This window comes from Vipera berus, assembly GCF_964194415.1.
Source record: "Vipera berus genome assembly, chromosome: 1".
NCBI classification, from domain to species: Eukaryota; Metazoa; Chordata; class Lepidosauria; order Squamata; family Viperidae; genus Vipera; species Vipera berus.
In genome coordinates this window covers 273,478,222-273,501,028 of record NC_138202.1, presented here as the reverse complement: position 1 = coordinate 273,501,028, position 22,807 = coordinate 273,478,222, and the positions used below count along the sequence as shown (strand labels likewise).

Below are 22,807 nucleotides of genomic sequence, written 5' to 3'. Positions count from 1 at the left end.
AAAGCTATGCAAAAGAAAGGAAGGAGAAAAAATAGACTGGAATGACAAAAGCTATCCAACTGAGTAACTAAAAATTAGACATAGCAGTATTATCATAGTCTAATCCATCCTCTTTCCAGCTCCTATGCATAGGACCCATCATAAAATGCATAGAATTTCTCTTTACCAACTATCATCTTTATCACCTTCTTCAACTGAGGCGGGGAACCGTGGGCCCTTTATGACTTGTGGACTTCAACTTCAGCATGGCTGGCTCAAGAATTCTTGGAGTTGAAATCTACAAGTCATAAAAGCACCATCATTCCCCACCTCTGCTCTGCAACTTTTTAAAGCTATCCTATTATATTTTCCAGTAGTTTTGGGAAAAGACTGGATTTAAGATTCTGAGCGGTACTGAACTATCCTTCCTAGCTAAGCGCTATCCTGTCCTGTTCAAACACTCTGCTTTAGGTGAGGTTTTCCAGCATTTTCTTCATCTGATGAGCCTGGTTTCCTGAAATAGTGGCTCCCCACTTTGGGGGCACCAGGGACCGGTTCCATGGAGAGAAGGCTTTCTGCAAACTGGAGGTGGTGTGGTTTTGTGTGTTGCCTTGCATCGCACAGATGGAGCTTCACTTGTTTCTGTGGCCTGGTTTCTGGCATGCCGGACTGGGGGTTGGGGACCCCTGTCATGAAATATGATATTGCTGAGGTTATTATTGGTCAAGATTACCTAAAACCCAGAAATAAGAAAGAGAAACAACAACAACAACAACAACAGCCATCTGGCTATTTTTTGTTGTTTTTGTTTTGAAGTTTTTTTGTATGTCTACTTCTTATGGTGTTTGTTCCAACTCTAGACAAAACTCAAGCTATGACTCTATGACTTCCAACTCTTACAGGCAATGTAGCAGTTTGGAGAGAACAGAGCAGTTTGCAGAAGATGCCCTCTTCCTAGGAGAAAAGTGTCACTCTGTTCCTGTCTCTATTGTTCTAAAATAATGTTTCGGAAACTCTTCCCAACCTTGCTTGAAAATGGGAGGTTTAATTGTTTTTTTTTTTTTAAAAATGCAAATGGAAAAGGAACTATCTCCTTCCTCTTGCTGGTTTTTCTAACAGTTCTCTTGTAAACCTAGAAGAATTCACAAATAAATACTAATATGTGATAATCCCAACTACAAAGCATACAAGGTATGATTTCTTAGTGGAGGATGGGAGGATTTTTAATGAATTAGATTCTCTTCTTCCTGGGACCTTATCATTTTAATATACCATAACTCATAAATCCCATGCACTTCTACTCAGCTACTAATTTTAATGACAATGAAAGCCGAGTCTCGTTGTTGTTGTTGTTGTTATTATCATTATCATCATCATCATCATTAGGCTTCTCTGGAACTAGACAGAATATCCAATAATACCCAATCAATGATAAATCTTTCCAACCCACTTGAAAGATTAAAAGTCTATAAAAATATGTGGCTTAGATTAGAATGTGGTATGAAATTCACAGCACATTGCCGTGCACAACGAATAGCATCAAGTTGCTACGACAAGCACCACATTCTTTTGAAAAGAGGCCTTCATTTCTCTGAGAACAATTGCCAGGAAGAAATATTCCTTCAGCTGCTCAGAGGCACATTGGTCTGGCTCGTCACATGCCACAAGTACTTTTTGGCTGCCTTTCCACTTCCCCTGTGAATGTTATTGTGGGAGTTTCCTGACCCACTTCTATCAAGGAAATTGTCTGCACACAACATGGACAATTTGGCCAGAAAAAAATTTCTAGCCTCCACCATTAGAACTCTTTCTCTTTTTTCCCCTTTCAGTCCTCACAATTCTTCTTTCACTCATCACTTTGTTGTGGAGTAAAATTTATGCTTAGTAAGAGTCTGTTGCTTTTGCTTTTTCTCTCTCTCTCTTTCTTGCTACCTTACAGAACTAGGCATAAGCATTCATTCCCCACGTTAATTAACAGCCAATTTTCAACCTATAGTTTCCTTTCTTCCTTGACTTATTTTTGCCATTTTCTGCTTTGCAGTTCCCAACACTGTAGCTTTCCCATTTACAGATGAACTCACGTTGAAATGCCAATTAATTTGGTGCTTCTGAGAATTGGCTGAAATAATTTGAATTACTGTGTGCTGATTCACTACATTTCATGATTACATTTAAAGTATTTTAAAAAGTGAATGATGCAAGTGCTTCCTAAATACCAAAATGTGACAGAAATATAGACTGAGATCTATAGTTGCTTAATTCATTCTCATGTAAACTGTGAAGGTACTGATTTTCCTTTCCAGCTGTAGGTCCACTAACTTCACTGAAAAGTGCCTTGGTGATTGTAACAGAAGGGCAAAAGAATATGATAGGTCAAGGGTACAATACAATACAACCAGTGTGTACATTTATATTCATTTATTCAATTTCTATAGCTGCCCAACACAACCTTAAAAATGCACACCTAAGTCAATAAATTCAATTAATGCTAAGTTACTGACGTACAGTAAATACTGTTTTCACTACATTTAAATTAGCAAATGTGCTGATTCTGCAAGACCATTAATACCGACTTCTGTAATGAACTTGGAGGTGATACAAGAATTTCTCTGGTCACTGAATTAATCATAACAGCATAACACCAGAAACAACAATAGATATCTAGATAAAAGATTTTACACTTCCAAAAATTTCATTGTCCAAAATTCTGAGCTGGCCTGAAATGAAAAATCTCTCAAAAACGTTGCATACTAACAGTTGAAAAATAAGCCATCCTTAGCCAAAATGGTCACTTTGTGTTGTGAAGTAATGTTTGTCTCTATTCAATTTAGAATGCACTTGGTAGGAGTTCATTTGTAGAAGAGCAATGGGAAAAATTATGTTTAGAGTCGACTTGTTTTCATTTTAGGAAGATCTAGTTTAGTATCTTGCCAGTTATGAAAAATTGGATCAATAAAGGGATGAAGACGACCGTACACTATATATCTTTACATTCATAAAATACACAGAGACTATGTCAGTCACAAAGCTGCCTTTTTAACTTTAGTATGGGATCCTACCTTGCTTTAGGAAGATTAAAACAAACAATGGTTCTGACAATATAAGCAATACCTTCCTTTTCAATAGTGGTATAGGCCTGGAAATAGAAAGTCTGTGTCCTGCTAAAAACAGGATGAAACACAGGATGCAGGAGGAAGCTTGCTTTTCTTTGATGTGATTTCCTGCCTAAACATGCTTAGTAGACTCCTCCCTTTATGGCTTAGTAAACAATTTCAGGACAGCTGCCACTGAGTCCAAGTAGTCAAAGAAGAGCCCAGACATCTGAAACTTTATGTCAGGTAGGCCAGGGGTCCTCAACCCCTGGTCTGTGGACAAGTACCGGTCCGTGGCATGCCAACAACCGGTCCGCACAAACAAGCAAAGCCCCATCCACAAGATGCAGGCATCACACAAAGCCACGCACCCTCCAGTCCGTGGAAAAACCTCTCTCCACGGAACCGGTCCCTGGTAAGCCCAAAAGGTTGGGGACCTCTGAGGTAGGCACAAGCAGCATTTAATGATCTCTGACATCCCCTTGAGAAAGTTCTCCAGTTTTCTTCCAAAACACATAGCCACCCTACTCCTATCAAACTGTTGTATCCATTTGAAAAGGATACACACACACACACACACACACACACACACACACAAAAGATGAAGATGTCCTTCATTTATTGAAGGGATAGCTGCTATAGGAATGGGGCGCATTCATGTATTGCATGCCAGACAAATGATCCATTTTTCTCCAGCTTTGAATGTTCCACTGTCGAAGCCAGTTTAGTTGGTATGCCTTTTAGCAACACTTTACAGTTGACAGTTAAGATTTCCCTTAGTCTAACACCAAATGTTATGGTAGGTTTTGAGGTATTTGCCTAAGGGAAATTGGACCAAACCACCAACTCAATTCTCACAGACTTTGAACAGATGTCAGCTACTCTAAACAGGGCAGAGCCCTTATTTTGAAATTGGTGCACAGATGTACTACCTGTAACCACAGGGTATGCCAGTGTTTATTTTCAGTGGCAGAGCACAGGAAAGCTTGGAGATTTTTTCTTCTTCTCATTTTGGCTATCACCATGGATAAACACACATGGGTTTCAAATAACCAGATGAAATATTTAAGGTCTATGAAACAAATTGACAGGGCGTACCCGAGACTCTAAATCCAATTCAATGCCAAGGTCCCAATACAGTAACCTGTTCTAAGCCACAGCATGCAATACACTCCTGGCTTTCATTCTCACTAGAGCGAACAATTCAAATCTTTCGGTGAGACCTTTTCCCTTCCAAATTCCCTTCCAGACTCATCCTTCTTATTAGCTTTACTCTAACCTTGAAGAATTTAGTAGAACAGCTGTTAAATTTTTTTACTACTGTGACATGATTTCAAACATATAAAAGAAATATAATTTTTTTACCAACAAAAATATCATACCGACATCTTTGGTATTTTTGCTAAATCACAACTTTGAAGTTTCATATAATTTATTAATGCAATGAGAATAAAAGCATTTTAAATCAAAATGCTACACACTGCAAGTCTCTCTTGTAAGGACCAAAATAAACAGTCAGTGGCTATTGGGTTTACCCCATCCTTAATTCTTGATTCTTATAGTTTATACATTATTTGATGTTCTGTGATTAGTACTGCTTCAAGATATAATACCTATACTTATTATAAGATACCACTGTATTAGATACAGTGGTGGGATTCAGCCAGTTTGCACCACTTTGGCAGAACCGGTAGCTAATTTTTTGTTGCCCAGGCCCAGAATGGACTTCCAGAAGCGGCATCCACACAGAGAACAGGTTGTTCGCATATTTGAATCCCACCACTGCTTAGATACATGCTGCACTTACGATAATACTCCGTAAAGCAGAAGCCATTCAGTACATGAAGGCAAGAAATGAAGATGTTATAAAGGTCTAAACAAGGTATGAATATTTCTTTGGTGTATTCAAGGTAAAGGAGTGCTTCACTAAAAAAAATGATTAGGTTTCTGGAAAGTAATAAGACTCAAGTACAGGATGAACACTTTGTACGTTTTAGGTGAAGTTATAATAATTGCAAAGTATATTTTTTAATGGCTGCTCACCTTTTTCCCAACTGAGCACCAATCAATCCTGGTCTTGCCTTTGATTGGCTAAACATACTTGGAAGAATTATTGCAAACCAGGATACAAAGAAATGTTACCAGACTTAATCCTGTGTCCTTTGATTGCTAAAATCAGATCACAATTTCCTTTTCCTGTGTGACGGGATATTTTAACCTGATGAGCCTTTATGCATCACAAGGCTCTTCATACAGTTTAATTACTCATCCACACTTTCTTAAGTTTTAATTATTGACACGATATGTTAGGAAGGAGTGTGAATACTAATTGTTAATATTTATATAATGTGGCCTTCAGTTAGAGATTAGGAGAATGAGTCAGAGGTTGGGTCTTGAGTCAAAGACTAAAGTTTTAATGACGGGTTTCATCACTTGAGATTTATTTAATACAAATAAAAATGGCATGGATGATACCTAAAATGTGATTTAAAGATTGTCTATGTTACCAGGCAAGCCATTTGTGTGCTTCTCAAGTGATTCAGCAGTCCCTAAACAATTTTATCTGTGACAGGAGAAACTCAGAACACTAGCTTTTGACACTGTGTTTACTGGTGCCTTTACCTGCTTTACTGATGACATCTTGCACCTGAAAATAGCTGACTGCTTAGATTCAATTTCACACATAAGATGCAACCCACTAGTTATCAACAAAGCACCCACTTCTAGGAAATCACTCATGTGAAAGAAGGAAGATAAACCTAATTTTCACGTATACTCATAAATATGTTTTATGGCCACCGTTTGCTTTATTTCTGGAGTAACAATTAATTAAATTTCTTTCTTGCATTGTAAACCTTTAAAGGTAACAGTGCAATTCACTATCAAACTGCTTAATTGTAAGCAATTTTAAATAAATCAGTTAAAATAATGTACAATTTCAAATATACCAGCAGGAAATAGTACAAAATCTCAGTAGAAAATCAGAGAGAACAAAATACATAAAGGAACCAGAACATTCTGCCAGCTCAATAGTGAGTGGTTATCACCATTTGCAACACTGAGCGACAAATGAATAATTTTTGGCTTAGGAGGAAATTTTATTGGTAAGTCCTGAAAAGTCCTTCTCTCTAATGCTTGCCAACTTTATCACTGCTGAACCTCTGAAGATAGTATTAAAGTAAAGCATCACTTGAAGAATGTGCATTGAAATATAAGGCAATAAATAATGCTAAAGAAAATTAGGATACTGCTTTCACAAAGAGATGTTTGAGCCATTTTAACTTTCATCTTGCTTCAAAACTCTGAAGGCTAAAGTCCCTCTGCACCCTGTTTTCTTTAGAACTTAATTCTCCAGTTGTATTGAACCTGGATATCAAAAGAATATTTCTTATAGATGAAAAGTATAAAAGAATCCTACACAGTAGGTAGGAAGAAAAAAAATGAGATAATTCTGGGACTGTTGCTATTACAAGCAGATTATACAAATTTCTATTGCCAGATACCACCAGGGACAGCCGTCCTACAGGTAACCTGGCCCTGGGCCATGAAGGGCTTAAAAGGTGATTACCAGTACCTTGAATTGCACTTTGAAAACAACTGGAAGTCAGGGCAGGTCACACAGCAGTGGTGTTACTTGGGTAAACCATGGGTACCCAGAACTGTGCATGCTGCTCTATTCTGGATCAGTTGCAGCTTCCAGATTGTCTTCAAGAGAATGCCCACGTAGAGCACACTGTGGTAGTCCAAACGGGAGGTGACTAAGTCATGGGTGACTATGAGGAAGGCCTCCTGATCCAGGAATGGATGCAACTGGTATAAGAAACAGATTTGTGCAAAGGCCCCCTTGGCCACCAGGATGAACCATGAGTCTAAGAAGACGCCAAACTGCACACCAAATCCGTAGAAGGGAATGTAACCCCATCCTGAGTTAAAGATGTCAACTCTCCTGACTCTCAGAGCCAAAATCCCATCATCACTCCATCTTGCTAGGGATGAGTCACAGCTGATGTCTCCCTATGCGGAGCCCTTATAGCCATCAGATGCTGAGCTAGAACCTGAACAGAATAATTTGCCCAACACGGCGTAGAGATGTATAATTGGATATCATCAGAAAACTGAGAATACTGAAATCCAGTTGGCCTCTCCCAGTGGCTTCATTTAGATGTTAAATAGGAGGGGAGAGACACTTGAGCCTTGAGGCACTCCACATATAGGAGCCTAGGTCTGGACCTGTCTTTCCCCACTAGCACTGACTAGTACCAGCCATGGAGAAAGGAGATGAACCACTGAAAAACTCTGTCCCCACTCCCAGCTTCTGAAACCGGTCCAGCAATGTAACATGGCTGATGCCACTAAGAAATCCAGACAACCAGAATTAAACACTCACCCTACCCAATATCTTGAGCTCTCTAAAGATAATCCACAATTTTAACCAATACTGTCTTAGTATTATAACCTGGTCTGAATCCTAATTGAAAAAAGTACAGATAATCTCTGTAGGCTGAAAGCTCACCAGTCTCTTAACAACCTTCCTGAAAAAAAGAAGTTTAAAGACTGGACTTAACTTATCAAAAACCATACGGTCCAAGAATGGTCTCTTGAGGAAGGGGCAAGGCTGGTGGGACCACTCCCTCTGGCAAGGAGGCATTTACTGCTGCTTGGACCCAACCACATGCCAACTCCCAGGAAGTCTTAATGAGTCAGGAGGTGGCACAGCTCACAACATTAAGGTCCCTGTCCACTTCTTCAGGATTGACTAGCTCAGACTCTACCCAGATAAGCAAGCTAGGACTTGCCTCAGTCACTTTCACTGGATCTTCCCAGGTAGACTCTTATTCCAAAGTGGAACAACTTTAGTTCATAGATATTTAGAACAGCCCTCACAGTGGTGTAGAATAACACTCACACTGACCCCACAAGGTCTCAGCTATCCCCCACTACACGCAGGAAAGCCCTAATTATCCAAAACAGGACTGCTGGCCAGCCATCTGCATACACAATAAGAGCAGAGAAGTAAGCAAGCTTTTCTACTCTTAAGTGCCACAAGGTAAATCCTATTGAAGGCTAGTACTTGTGCATGATTTTCTTCCACTAGCAGCACTCCAGGTGTGCCTTGTGTTATTTCATTTTCAAGAGCCCGGTCCATAATTCTGTGGATCTGCAACCACAGAGTTCACAAAGAGGCAATCGGATTCAAGGCCCTTGTCACGTGCTCATTCCAGGCTGCAACTCAGCTGAATAAAGCACAAGAGCCTCAGAATAATCTCCATTTCCCTCTCTAACCCTTACTGGGTGCACATTGCCCAAACACCCTGCAATGGGGGACAATTGAAGGAAACTCCAGGACCAAGAGGGAATTATCTATCCATCGCTAGGGACTGAAGTTAACATCCTCTAACCCCAGACCACCTTGCCATTGTCCCAAGCCAAAACCCAGATCCTATATAAGACCCCCTTCTGCAAGTTGTTGCCATTAATAACCTGCTACCATGGTACCATGAACTCCGAGGCGACCTCAAATTCCAGGCCCAGAGAAGGCAGGTTGAAGTCCTCCAGAACTATAAGCTTGGGAAACTCCATTGTCAACTCTGTCACAAAGTCCAGGAATTTGGGCAGAGCCACTCCCACCCTATGAGGAGGAAGGAAAAAAAAACAGCAAGCCCAACTGATCCCTGAGGCCTAACTCATACCCGGCTATGTCTGGGGCAGCACCCCTAAAAGTCACTAGATGCAACTCCACACCCTGCATCTGGTGTCACATTTGAAACACTGAGGGGCACATCTGTGAGAAAATTAGCTCACTCATTATATGTCTCCTTTGTTGACTTAAATTTCAGTTCAGGCTTCAAATGCATGTAACCCCTGGTGACTTTGGAATGACTCGCCTTTCTCTAAAGAAATGCTATTGTGTAGGTGCCTGGACCTAGTGCCATACTTCCTATGGTAATAGGCAAAATCATATCCCCATGTGCCCACCTTCTCACAACTATTTTTGAAACACAGGCTATGAAATTTAGATCTACAAAACCCTGAAGCGGGTCAAAGGGACCCAAGCTGCTAGTTTCCTGCACTATTTTTCCCACCAGAGAAGTTATACATTGTTCTTTATGTAGTGCAAAATCAATAATTTTTCTTTCTATCAGTCTTGTTATTTGAGCAGAGATTATTTTTTTTAAAAAATAGAAAGGGACAAGAAAATATAAATTGTGTGAAATCAGGGGAAAATATACCGCTGGCAGAGAAAGGAAAGGCTGACGATTATTGAATCTTCTGATGTGGTCACGTAGCAATAAAACCCTTTGATATGAATTAGTAATTCATGCAGCATGTAAAGCAGAAGTATAAATGCCTACTTACTTTCTTTCTACTTCTGGTGTGGATGCTATACTGCTAAAGCCAAGGGATTCCTGGAAGAGAAGATTCATTGCTTTGAGCTGAGGCTGAACAACCAAAAGCTTTATTATCTGACTGATGCAGGAACAAAAATTAAAGAATTGAATCCATTGTGCTTACTTCAATCTGGGATTGCAGCTGTAGGGATGTGGAGCTGGCATCAGATTTCTCCTGAAACAGAACAGATGTCAAGTTAGTGACACACACAAGTGTGGCAGTGTTGACAAGCAAAGGAGCAAGACAGTAAAAAAGAAGAACAGAATAGGACAGGGATGAAGAGACTATCAAACTATCTCAGTTCAGATGCCTCCAGAAGCTGGCTGCTAGAAAACACCAGTGGGATATGAAAGTTAAATTCACAATTTCATTTTATTTACTAGGAGCTCAGCGGCATGCATAGCATTCCCCTCTCCAATATTTGTCCAAAAACAACCCTGTGATGTAGGCTGGGCAGAGAGAGGAGGATAGATTCAAAACTATCCACTGAACTCCCATGGCTGATTGTGATGTTGAACCTGGAACTTCTTGGTTCAATACCTTAGCTATCACATCTCTATCTACCCTGGACCACAAAAAGCAGCCATTTCATTGGATGAGAAAGCATAGCGGTAATATGTTATTTTGGAAGAACCATCAAACTCTTCTCGTAACATTTCTCTTAATTTTTGTTTTTTTATGCAATATACAATGAGAACACTAGATGGCTCAGTATACTGCACAGTGTTTTAAACTGGAAACAAAAGTAAGTGAAGAAATAAACAATCCTGTTAACATCTGCATCGCCTCGGAGTAGCAATCTTAAGTCTGCTTCTCCAGATGTGGAAAACTGTGTGCAGTTCTGGCTCCTACATCTCAAGAAGAATATAACAGAAATGGAAAAAACATTAAGGACTGTAACCCAAGTGACTGGGGGCTTGAACACATGTTCTTTGAGACACAACATTGAAGATTCTTTACCTCAGAAAACAAATGCGACTGAATGGAGACATGATCAAGTTACATAAAATTATAGAAAGCAGACAGGGAAACATAACTCAAAGCATACCAATAACAAAGGGATGGACAGCTTCATTGAAAGCCCCAATTAACTGATAATGAAGAACTAGTTATAAACGGTTGGAAGAGGGAATTATCTGAATGCATAAAGACTCTTTGACTGGACCTTAACCTGGCGCTTAAGGACTGTTCAAAATTACAAAGGACTTCAAAAAAACTACTTACGATCCACCCTCAAAGTTATGACTGCTGCACACAGTCTGAAGGCGCATGATTGCATTTTGAGCTTTGGCAACCAGTCAGCATTTAGGACTGGTTGCTGTATCCCATAATCATGTGACCACAATTAACAGAAAATGGCAAAAAACGTCCATTGGATATGCTGGATTTGCTTAATAACCACATGATTTGCTTAACAACCATGGTAACTTACTTTATGACCATTGTAAAATGGTCATAAAACCGAGTCTGGTTGTGTGGTGCCTTGACTTACACCACAACGACTTATGACCAAATTGTAAGAACTACCTGTAAATAGTAGTAGCAGCAGTAGAGCACTAGTATTTTATTGTAGTCATTCATCAGCTCAAACATCTAAGTAGTTTTCAACCAATTGTTTTAAAAAAAACCCCAAGATTTGTGAATGGCCTGCAAAACCATGATCAGTTCAAGAAGACACTAGAAAGGTTGTACACTAGAAAGGTTGTATATATACACCATATATACAACTTCCCCTTTCTTCATTAAGCCAAGCTAACTATCCAGCTGGAAAAGCAATGGGAACATTACTAAGGTTCTTCTTTTGTCTCCTGTCATCCCACCACCATATATACAGCTATACTGTATATGACCTATAACAGACATGTCAAACCCACAAGTTCATGTGACGTCACACAACGTATCAGAGCTTTTTCCCCATTGCCGGCAATGGGTGGGCGCGGTTTCATCATGATGCGGCCGGTCCGCAGGCCGGCAGTTTGACACCCCTGACCTATAGCATCAGAACACTTTCAACCTACATACAGTCCCAAACCTAGTTCAGTCAAAGAAGTTCATAATTTCTCTGTTGACTTCCTTCCTTACATCAAGGAAACACACATTCCTCTGACATTGGTAATTAGCTTTAATGTCACTGATTTTGAGAGATGGAAACAAAACAACTTATGAAGTTTAGTGATGTTTTCTTCTGAATTGAAAAAGTCTGTATGAAGCAGTCAAAGTAATGAAAGCGGCAAAAAATTAAGTTAGAGATTCTTCCTTCCCTTGCCAAAGCAAAGTTCCATAGAAAGCAGATGGACGCAACTTCCCCTTTCTTCATTAAGCCAAGCTAACTATCCAGCTGGAAAAGCAATGGGAACATTACTAAGGTTCTTCTTTTGTCTCCTGTCATCCCACCACCAATGACTTAAAACAGCCAGAAAAGGAAGTAGGCAATGTTCATTTAGGCTTCTACTGAGTGTTAAGGAAATAAAAGAGAGGGAATATTTTACCAGACACTGCCGCTCAATCTTGCACACCGTGAGAAAGCAGATCCTGTGAGGTGCTAAATGCAATTTTGCTTGCTGGCTTCTGGGTAGCAAATATTTGGCTTTGTTGAATTTAGTCAGAAGTTAAAAGACAAGGATTATGCTAGGGGTGCTTTTACTTTAGATAAGATCTATATTAATTCACATTACCTTTTATCTTTTTAAAGAGATACTTTGATTACCTAAGCAGACTGTAAACAAGATTTACTATGCACAGCGGATATCATTGTGAAGGGAAGGTAGAATAGATTCTTCCCTCCTCCCCAGCCCTCTTTGGAAAGACCAGCTGCATCCTGTGCTAACAAAATTCAGATTCTGCTCTGTCTCTCTTTCTCTTGTTTACAGTGTGAGTAACTAAAAAGCCACAGTGTTCTTTGCAAAAACTAAGCATTGGGATTTCATTTAAAAAAAAAGAGAGAGTGTGAGTACTGGTTGGTAAATAATAATAATAAAAACCTAGAGGTAGACTATTTTGCTTAATAAAGTTTTGCTTGTTTACAAGTGATGGCTCTACATGTAGCGCATGAATTGTAGTTTCTGAATGATAACGAAAAGCTCCATAGGTAGACTCTTAGATGATGCGTAAACTTCATAAAAATAGCTTCCTTCCCCTGTGTTAAGGGGTTACTTTAACTTAGCTTTGAATGCAGTGAATATGGTAGACATCGTGCTGAAATTTAAGCTATTGTCAAAAGCGTTTCAAAAATTTGTGTTTTTTTGAATGGTACTTTTAAGATGTATCATTACAACCACAAAAACTAATACAAAAAAACTGAAAGAATAACAAGTAGAAGATGCAAAAAAGGAAAAAAGAGAGAGAGAGAAAAAAGAAAAATAAGAATGTATAAAAGAAAGAAAAATAATATATAAATAAGCAGTTTCCCACCTATATCATAGTAAGTATAACAAAATGTGATATGATCATTTTTCCCATATCCCATCTTTTATCTATAAAAACATCATAAAACCTCATCATTTCAGATCTGATATCTGAAGAGTTAGCAACTTATCTATTTTAACCTTGATCAAATAAACCAACTTTATATTCCTTCCTTTTATTTCTAACAATTTTGATCTTTAATCCTTTAATAATGTCCCAGAATTTTATTTTATTTTTCCTTTGTCCCTTCTCAAAAAAATTTTTCAAAACTTTAAGATGTTTATTTTGTAAATCCAATATAGAAAAACTATCCAGGCCAATCTCTTGGTTTGTTGTTTAAATACCCTTTTTAATTATTAAGTCATCAGCCAGTTGCTTTTCTATGTCCAGTATAACATCTTTTCCCATATCATTTTTGTAGCTTGTAATTTTTAAATCCATTTTCAACTCAATCTCAGTCTTGTCAAGCAGAACTTGTTCCTCTTTTTTTTTAATTCCATTTATATCCCGCCCTTCTCCGAAGACTCAGGGCGGCTTACAAGCTTAGCAGTAGCCTTCATTCTATGTATATGCCTGCTTATTATTATTAGATCCATAACATCTTTTAGACACAGTATATCTATAGAGGCAGACACACTATTTAAATTAGTTTCTGGGTCCATTGTTCAAAAATATCCTATAATATATCCAATCTTAAAGTATTTTTATCCATTTTTGTTCTTTAATTGTAATCTTTAGGGGTTTTTTTACAATTTCCCTCTAGTGTCGACTTTTTAAAATCTTGGTAGAGCACAGGTGTAAAGTCTTGGTAGAGGTTAAGTGTTCATGGCCTCCAAGGTGGCATCTCACTTCATTTTCAGAACTGAGGGAAGTTTCCCTCATCCCTTTGTCCTTATGAGTTAATTTCCCTGTCCAGATGAGATAGACTGAGGTGAGAAGGCCAATTAGTAGGCTATCCCAGACAACTCAAGAACCCCAACAGATTCCAGAGGATATTCCAGAAGTTTTTCAGTGAGTTGCTAGGAAGTTCTGTTGCATGCCTGATTAGTTATTCTCAATAGAAGGCGAGGTAGGCTCATGAACAACCACTCTCGGTATGCTCATTTCAGGTGGCTCCTTGGTTTATTAAAGAGCTTTAGCAGACAAATTAGAAGTACCTTTTAAAAATTCATCTTTATATTCTTTAAATTCAAATAACTAATAAATAAAATATAAGGAACATTTGGGAAGACAGTGGAGGAAAACCAAAAGTAAATTTTGTAGTTTTGGCCTACAACATCACCATAATAGAGGGAAAGTACTCTAACCTCTACTTTGTATCAATGACCTTTTTTAGTGACTCTCTTTTCCAGATTTAACATCAGGTAGATCTCCCATCTGGCCACTGTATTTTGTTCAGCAGTTTCTTGTAAGTCATTGCAGGTGCCTCAGTTTCTAAGGCAGCAGTGCCAGCAGTCCTGAAAGTAGCTATGTTGCCTGTTGTTCTCAAGAGACTTTCCTTGCACTGGCTTTTTTTTTTTTGACAACTACTGCCCAGTCTAACTTTTGGGAAATTTTGGTCAGGATGAAGCTATGCTGTGCTCTCAAAAAGGAAATTTATTTGGACCCTTGTTAGTCATGGTTCAGCTTATGGCCGTGGTAGCAAACCTATGGCACAGGTGGCACGCAGGGCCCTCTTTGTGGGCACGCGCACCATCGCTCCAGTCCTAGGCCTTCAGCTGGGTTTTATAAAACCTTTTCACTTTAGGCCTCCACCGCTGTGTGCACAAAAAAAAAGTTCAATCAATCAATTTCAACTTCTCACGGAAAAAAAAAGATCTCGCAAAGTTGGAATTGATTGATTGAACTTTTTAGTCCCACCCAGTCTGCCGTTACCACCGCAGCTATGCCCACCCAATGGGCCATGCCCACCCAATGGGCCACGCCCATCTGGCACCCAACGATACATAAGTGGGTTTTGGGTTGCAGTTTGGGCACTCGGTCTCTAAAAGGTTTGCCATCACTGGCTTCTGGCATGTGACAGAGACAAGACTAACTGTTCTAGTGGATTACCTGCGTCAGGACCTAGACAGGGATAATGTGCCCCTTCTGATCCATTTAGACCTTTTTGTGGCTTTCCCTACTGGTGACCATTGTTTCCTTTTACACAATTATAAGGTTAAATTGGAACTATGACAGGCTTTGTAATAGATTAAAATCAGTATAGTTATTAAAAAAAACTAGAATTTGGAAACAACACATCTCTATGAGTAATCATCCTTACAACATACACCCATTTATTTAAAATGAACATTTGCTTATATGAGAAGTTTGCACAATGTTTATAATATGTACATCTGAAGCCATATTATAAAACTTAAAAGGAAATTTTTTCCCCAGTAGTTCAATTACTAAAGTGTGTATTTTAAGTTTGTTTGCACTAAACCAAGCTGTCCTTTTCAGCCCTCATAGTATGACACAGGAAATTTTCTGCTTCATTACCTTTACATATAAGCACTGGAGTTTATATGTATCTAAATGAAAACATTTTGTACTGAATGCGGCATAAATGAGGGGAAGAAGGAAGGATTACAGGATTATTTAGTCAAAACTGAATTTTCTAATAGATGTTTCATTTAAAAAAACAAACAAAACCTCACTTTTAGTAGACATAATCATGTAGACATGTATTCTCAAGTAGTATGAGAAACGATTGGATTTGTACAAAAAATATAAAGCATTGAAATCAAAGAAATAATCAAATATGAAATAAACATTTTAACATCCCATACAATTTTCTGTAAAACTGAAAAACAAAAACAATTACTTGGGTAGAGAGAATGCAAGCAATTTGCATAAAGGCGGCTATTTATATTTCTTAATGCAAAACATCTAAGATCCATCAATTTGTCAAGGTATTATATAATTCCCTCACTTTACAAGATATTGGAATTATATACCCAACTTTTTGACAAACATGAGTTTCTGAATCAGGAAAAAAAAGCCAAACCATAAAATCAATGATGTAAGTAAAGCTTCACAATGACAATTAAAAGCACATACTAGAATAGGCCAGTCTTGCAATGAAAACTGTTATCAAAACCACACAGCTAAAGAAAGCTAACAAATCCAGCAGATTTCAGTTACACAACCAAGCAAGACATGAATCTCTTTATCTCTGAAATGACCTAAAAATGAAATAAAAGCGTACAATACAGCACATGGACCCCAGAATTCTGCAGTCACTACTGCTTTTTGTGGGCTGACAAGAGTCTAGTAACTATATAAGCCAGGGAGATTCTGTCTAATATAAATAGGGTGCAATTGATGTTAAATCTGACCTCAAAGTCAATTACACTAAATGAAGATTTATTTCATCTTAACAAAGATTATTGAACTACAAACTGAAATACTTATAACCATCATGGGCAATAGTGAGTTGTCATTTAGGGTTATTTTAAGGACCACAGAACTCTAATTCCCCTATTAACATTTTATTAAATTTGCATTCCAGCATTAAAATATGCTGATTTTTATTATCTGACGGTTCCAACGCTTCTCAAGCCAAACAGAGAAATATAGAAATGAGATAATTTGACTGAGCTATGTTATACTCGTACTTTACTATACTTCTGATATTGTTCCTTCAGCATTGTTTCTATTTCATAACTTTATACTGATCTCTTTTGCTGACATATTTCATCTCTTTTTTAAAAAAAATATTTATTTTCCTTTTTCTTTCATACTTGTGCTAAAACAAATTCCATAATAAATAATAAATAAACCATTAACTTCTTTGTGACATCCAGATTTTTGTAAGGCACAAATTTCTGAGCTGTCTATACTAGACTCAATTATGCCCTGCTGTATGAAATAAAAGAAAGAGAAACATACCACCTTATGGTATAAATTGATATCAACAGACTTAAGAATATGGTAACACACACCATGATATAAAACACTACTTATAAAATTTAGCACTAATAGCAGTGCCAAAATGACAAACTCATTTCTACAAGCATGCCTGCAGGTACAAATGAAAAGAACAAATGCTTCCAAACATGCAATTAGATATTTTCACAGCTGGATAAACTTTCTATCCAGCTGTTAGAGTGGGGCCTCTTTTTAAAAATAAACTGTACTGTCAAAAACAAAGAAATGCCTGCAAATATAATATGGCCCAATTGTTTCAATGTGGGCTCGAAGGAAAATTTTGGATGTGCTTTTTGACTCATGTAACGGATTGTATAATAATAAAATCAAGCCATCTATAATAGAAGGCAAAGTCTCTTTTATGCTTTCTCTTACTTTTAAAATAAAAGGGCTTCTTGCAAAGGATTTTACTAAAGTCTGTACATTCCATGACTGTGATAGTAGAAAGAGTAGTAGCAATAAAAAAGTATGATTGTGAATCATTGCTTAATGTAGTATCAAAGGAATATCTCTCATTATGGTTTTATAATGAAGAGAACCAAGAATTCCATCTGGCCCAGAATAGCCACCATATATAACCTGGTGAAGTTCCTTCCCTCTTGAATTTATATTGATCAATGTTGTCTTCTGTGGTTGGCTCTGTACGATTGTAAAGAACACTCTTCAAAATGGTTTGTTTATTCATGTCACGAGCACCACAATTAAAATAAGGCATACTATATGACATAAAATTTAAAATTTAAAATACAAAATTAAAATCAGTACAAATTAAACAGATCGTGCCTAGAAATTAGCAACGTTAATTGCATTCTGTCGTATTGCCATGTACACTGATCAGGGCACAAAGAGCAGGTATACATGTGTTGTTGTCTGTATGTAACCACAATCGCAAAGAGCAGAAGCAACCAGAAACATCCAAAGTGTAGTGAGGTGCTCATTTCCATTTCAAAATGGTTACTGGCAGGTATCTCTGCAAGATCCATCTCTTTCATGAACCTGGCAAAGACAATATGTTGTCTGGGGAATTCTGGGAGTTAAAGTACACAAGTCTTAAAGTTGCCAAGTTTGGTGACCTCCAGGCTATAAACTCCCTGCCTTCATACATGCATGCAGCATTATACAAAATACAATATCTAACCTCCCTCTCACACCAGTACCAATGGAAAGTATTTTTGGTATTATCAAGAGATTAAAAACTCCTCTTCCAGAGACATTACAGACACAAAAACAGAGTATTTTCATTTTTTAGAAAAATCAAGAGAGATGACCATTGATTGATATCCCTTCTCACATAAGAGTTGACATATACTGTATACCCATTTTCCTGAATGCTACTGGAAAAGTTTACTTTCCCACCGTACTTGAGTTGGATTGCACATTACATAGCTGAAGGTGTATTATTTCCAGGGCAAATCTGGAAAAAAATTGTTGAAAAAGAGAACTGATGACAGACTCTGAAGAGGTGGATTTGCCACAGGACATGATCTACCATGAACAGTTGATCCTCCAGGGATCAAGCATGAAGGAAAAATCAAACATTTTATCACCCAGAGAAAAGGCAACTACTAGAGAGAATATTGCTGACCAAATGGTAAGCCTTAACTCTAAATTAGGGTAGGGTAGATAGGATGTAGAAATAGAGATATAGATTAAACCAAATACATAGGCTATAATATTATAGAGAGAAAAAAATCCATTTCACTACACTTTGGAATAGCATTAAAGATGGGAGAGACCAAACTTGGCATCTCTGGCCATAAATTTACTAACTCTCTGAAAACTGCCTGGAAAACTGAAAATAACGTGCTTGCTTTTGCATCTTGTTGTTTGCATAAAAAGGAAAAATCTGAAATGGAGTTTTGCATGGAGCTTTTATCAAATCCTGAGAAACCAAAGGCTGTCTTTGAGGTAGATTCTTCTCATGCCAAACATTCTAGAAGCAAGTTATTCATGGTTAGGACTACGTGGTCATTAAGGTCATAGCTTTGTCTGTGATGAAATGGTAGACTGCGTGGAGCTATAGGACCAGATAGTGTTATCTAAATAACCTGGTGGTGCTGTGGATTGTTACAATGCTCATTGTTTAATTCATTTTATTACTTCCTGGAGTTCAGGGCAGCATACATAACTCTCTCTCCTCTAATTTTTCCCCACAGCTACCAACGTGTGTAGCAGATTGGGCAAAAAGAGAATGACCCGAAGTCACTCAGCCAACTTTCATGCTATGAATGGACTTGAATTTGGATCTCCCCACAGGTTCAATAACATGCCTACTATACCACACTGGAATCAACTGTGAGGTCTTGAAAGCCAAATTTATGTCATTGGGCATGAAAATGTCTAAAGACAGATTAGAAATGTCCAGAAATAACAGCAAAAATAAAAGACATGATCCTCGTGCAGAAGGAGAATATCAGGATAGTCTGAACAATAATTCTCTCACTGTCACATTCAGATTTCATCATGTCCATCTAGAATCTCATGCCATAACTTTACACTTCATATCTCATCTGAAATTATTCTGAACCAATGTATTTATCATTACTACCTTACGGTGACCGAAGATGCATTCAACATAAATTAAACAGTCTTTGCTTAACAAGCCTTAATATCTAGGTTTTCCAGTTATTGGTCTTCCCGCCCTCCCATTCTTTCTTCAGACTTGAATTACTGCCAGATTGTGAAACCACTGTAGCAAAACATGATAATCTGGGGTTTAAACTTCTGAGAATGAGCTCTTATAATTCATTTGCTACAAGCCTATCTGACAAATCCTTGAAGTCTTTGCACAGAATTCAGGCACTGGGGCAGTTGTCTGGATACCAAAATATGTGGCGTTGTTATCTCTAGTTAATTACTCATTCTCTAAAACTCTCTGGTGGCTTTGCAAATAACCACTTCATGGCCTTGCCTGCTTGTAGGTGAACAGAGCTGCTTTTCTTGCACATATTCAATTTAACCAGCAGTGGTTAACACTGCATTTTTTTGGCTAATGCTTTCTATCATCTCAGATTGCAGTGCGTATATGGAAACTTGTACATCGTGTTTTCATTGGGACAGAAAGCCCAAGTGAGATACAGGCATTTAGAATATTTTATTTTAGTTCTGGGAATAATTCCTCCACAAGTTTCTGTTGTGTTAGTTCTAATTTTAACAGCTTTAGGGTATTTGGTTAGCCCTGCGTTAGGATTCTAGTAATAAGAATACAGCGGAGGAAAAAAATTTGGTAGTGAATTCACTTTCCTTTTTCCCCCCTGACCTCTTCTCTCCATTCCTCTTTCTTAAAATTTCTTCACTTTCTCTCCTTGCTGAGACAAGATCCATGTAAAATTTAGGCTGCAGTCTTATCCATACAATATATAATAAAATGTCCTGAATGCAGAAAGTTACTTTTGCAACATGCCTATATGCTGGCGCTGTGGCTGCAGCCGTGGGGTCTGCTGTTGTTGCTGCTTTCCCTGCCGCTGCGAAGGCTGCTGCTGCCCTTGTTGCTCTGCTTGAATCTTGTTGTTTTGGGTCCGTCGCCATTGTCATCAGGCCGCTTCCCCCTTTTTTAGACTTGTCATCATCACCTGTTATGGCTCTTGCTGCTGCCGCCGTAGACTACTCCACTCTTACCATGATTATGGCTCTGGGACCTGCCACATGTCGACTGAATTTTCCATTGACTCCATCTGCTGGCACCCTTCATTGTCTGATGCTACCGCCTTCCTTTGTATGCCAGCGTACACCTTTGAAGAACTTTACTTGCTACAAGATTCCCCCCTCTCGCAGGAACGCCCATCTGTCCTACATAAGAACTTTCTTGATGACGGGTTGTGGGACCCTGAGAGATGGCATGCTTCAAAGAGGAGGCTGAGGGGATTTTTATTAAGTTTTTAATATAAAATTTTAAGGGGACCCGGGAGGGGGGAGGCCTTGGGGATCCGGAACGAACTTGGGGGAGTTCGACCCGGACAGCAGTCCAGACCATCGGACAGTCGCGGGGGGGGGATAGGGGTTTGGGGGCAGACTCAGCTTCGAGTGCACCGGAAAAGATGCCTAGAGAATCGTTGGAGGTCCAGCAGATCCAAATCTGACCGAACACAGTTGAGAACTTATCTTAAGTCTTACCTAGTGGCGTTGGAAGTGGCAAAGCGTGCTTACTTTTCCGCTCTCATTGCGTCCACAGATAACCGCCCAGCCACCCTGTTTAGAGTGGCCTGCTCACTGCTTAATCAGCGACCGAGGGATGACCCCTTGTAGGGTAGGGCTGAGGAATTTGTACAGTATCTGCAGGACAAAATCGCTTAGATCCGGTCTGGTTTGGACTCCGACTGGGTGGAATCCGGTGGAGTGGAAGGGGCAGGTCTTGGTTATACCATCTGGGGTGAGTTTGACCCTGTATTTTGGATGATGTGGACAGGATTATGCGCAGACTGAGCGCTACAACCTGTTTACTGGACCCATGTCCCTCCTGGCTACTTTCGGCCGCCGGGGAGGTGACAGGGGGCTGGCTCCAGGCAGTTGTCAACGCTTCATTGACAGAGGGTGTCTTCCCCTCCACCTTAAAAGAGGCAGTGGTGAGGCCCCTCCTCAAGAAGCCTGCCTTGGATCCGGCCTCGTTGAATAACTATCGTCCTGTCTCCAACCTTCACTTTGTAGCGAAGGTTGTTGAGAGTGTTGTGGTGCGTCAGCTTCCGCAATTCCTGGATGAAGTGGACTATCTAGACCCGTACCAGTCCCGTTTCAGACCCGGTTACAGCATGGAAACGGCATTGGTCGCACTGGTAGATGATCTCTGGCGGGCCCGGGACAGGGGCTGTTCCTCTGTCCTGGTCCTACTTGACCTCTCAGCGGCTTTTGATACCATCGACCATGGTATCTTGCTGCAACAGCTTGAGGGGTTGGGAGTGGGAGGCACTGTTTTATGGTGGTTCTCCTCCTACCTCTCGGGCCGTTCACAGTTTGTATTGGCAGGGGGGCAGAGATCCACCCCGAGGCCCCTTTCTTGTGGGGTGCCTTAGGGGTCGGTTCTCTCCCCCCTCCTGTTTAACATCTATATGAAGCCGCTGGGTGAGATCATTCGTGGTTTTGGGGTGAGGTATCACCAATATGTGGATGATACCCAGTTGTTCATCTCCATCCCAAACCAACCCAGTGATGCCCTTGACGTGATGTCCCGGTGCCTGGATGCGGTACGGGTCTGGATGGGAAGGAACAGGCTCAGGCTCAATCCCTCCAAGACCAAGTGGCTGTGGATACTGGCATCTCGTATTGTCTAACATGTTCCATCTCTTTTGATGGGGGGAGGTATTGCCCCTCTCTGAAAAGGCTCACAACTTGGGTGTCCTCCTGGATTCACGGCTTAATTTGGAAGAATATTTAATTGCTGTGACCAGGGGGGCCTTTGCACAGGTTCGCCTGGTGTGCCAGTTGCGCCCCTTTTTGGGCCGAGATGCCCTATGCACGGTCACCCATGCCCTTGTCACTTCTCGCCTGGATTACTGTAATGCTCTCTACATGGGGCTGCCCTTGAAGTACACCCGGAGGCTTCAGCTGGTGCAAAATGCGGCCGCGTGGGTACTTAGGGGAGTTCCTCGATACTCCCATGTTACTCCACTCCTGCGCGAGCTTCATTGGCTTCCGGTTGTCCTCCGGGTGCAATTCAAGGTGCTAGTAATTACCTTTAAAGCCCTACATGGCTTAGGCCCGGGGTATTTGCGAGACCACCTGCTGCCATTGTCAACCTCCCATCGCCCGGTTTGCTCCCACAGGGTCGGCCTACTCAAGAGTTCCGTCGGTTAAGCAATGCCGGCTGGTGACCCCTAGGGGGAGAGCCTTTTCTGTGGGTGCGCCGACCCTCTGGAATGAGCTGCCTCCGGAGCTGCAGATGGCCCCTGACCTTCAGTCCTTTCGCCGTGACCTGAAGACATGGATATTTCAACAATCGGGCCTGGACTGACTATGGTTTTAAATTTGGTTTTATGGGGTTAAATTACTATGAACATATCTACTGTTTAATTCTTTTTTAAATTTTGTATTTTCAT

The 22,807-nt window shown here is 39.7% G+C and overlaps 1 protein-coding gene across 2 annotated transcripts in view; it reads right to left on the bottom strand.

The window, feature by feature from the left end:
* Positions 1-22,807, bottom strand: part of SASH1 (SAM and SH3 domain containing 1) — a gene marked incomplete at its 5' end in the record, with an annotated part of 629,783 nt that overhangs the window by 76,819 nt on the left and 530,157 nt on the right. For both annotated transcript variants that reach the window (XM_081314824.1, XM_081314825.1), the window contains 2 exons: positions 9,429-9,478; positions 9,585-9,635. In XM_081314824.1, the coding sequence (XP_081170950.1) occupies positions 9,429-9,478; positions 9,585-9,635 (101 nt within the window). The remainder of the gene's footprint in view (positions 1-9,428; positions 9,479-9,584; positions 9,636-22,807) is intronic.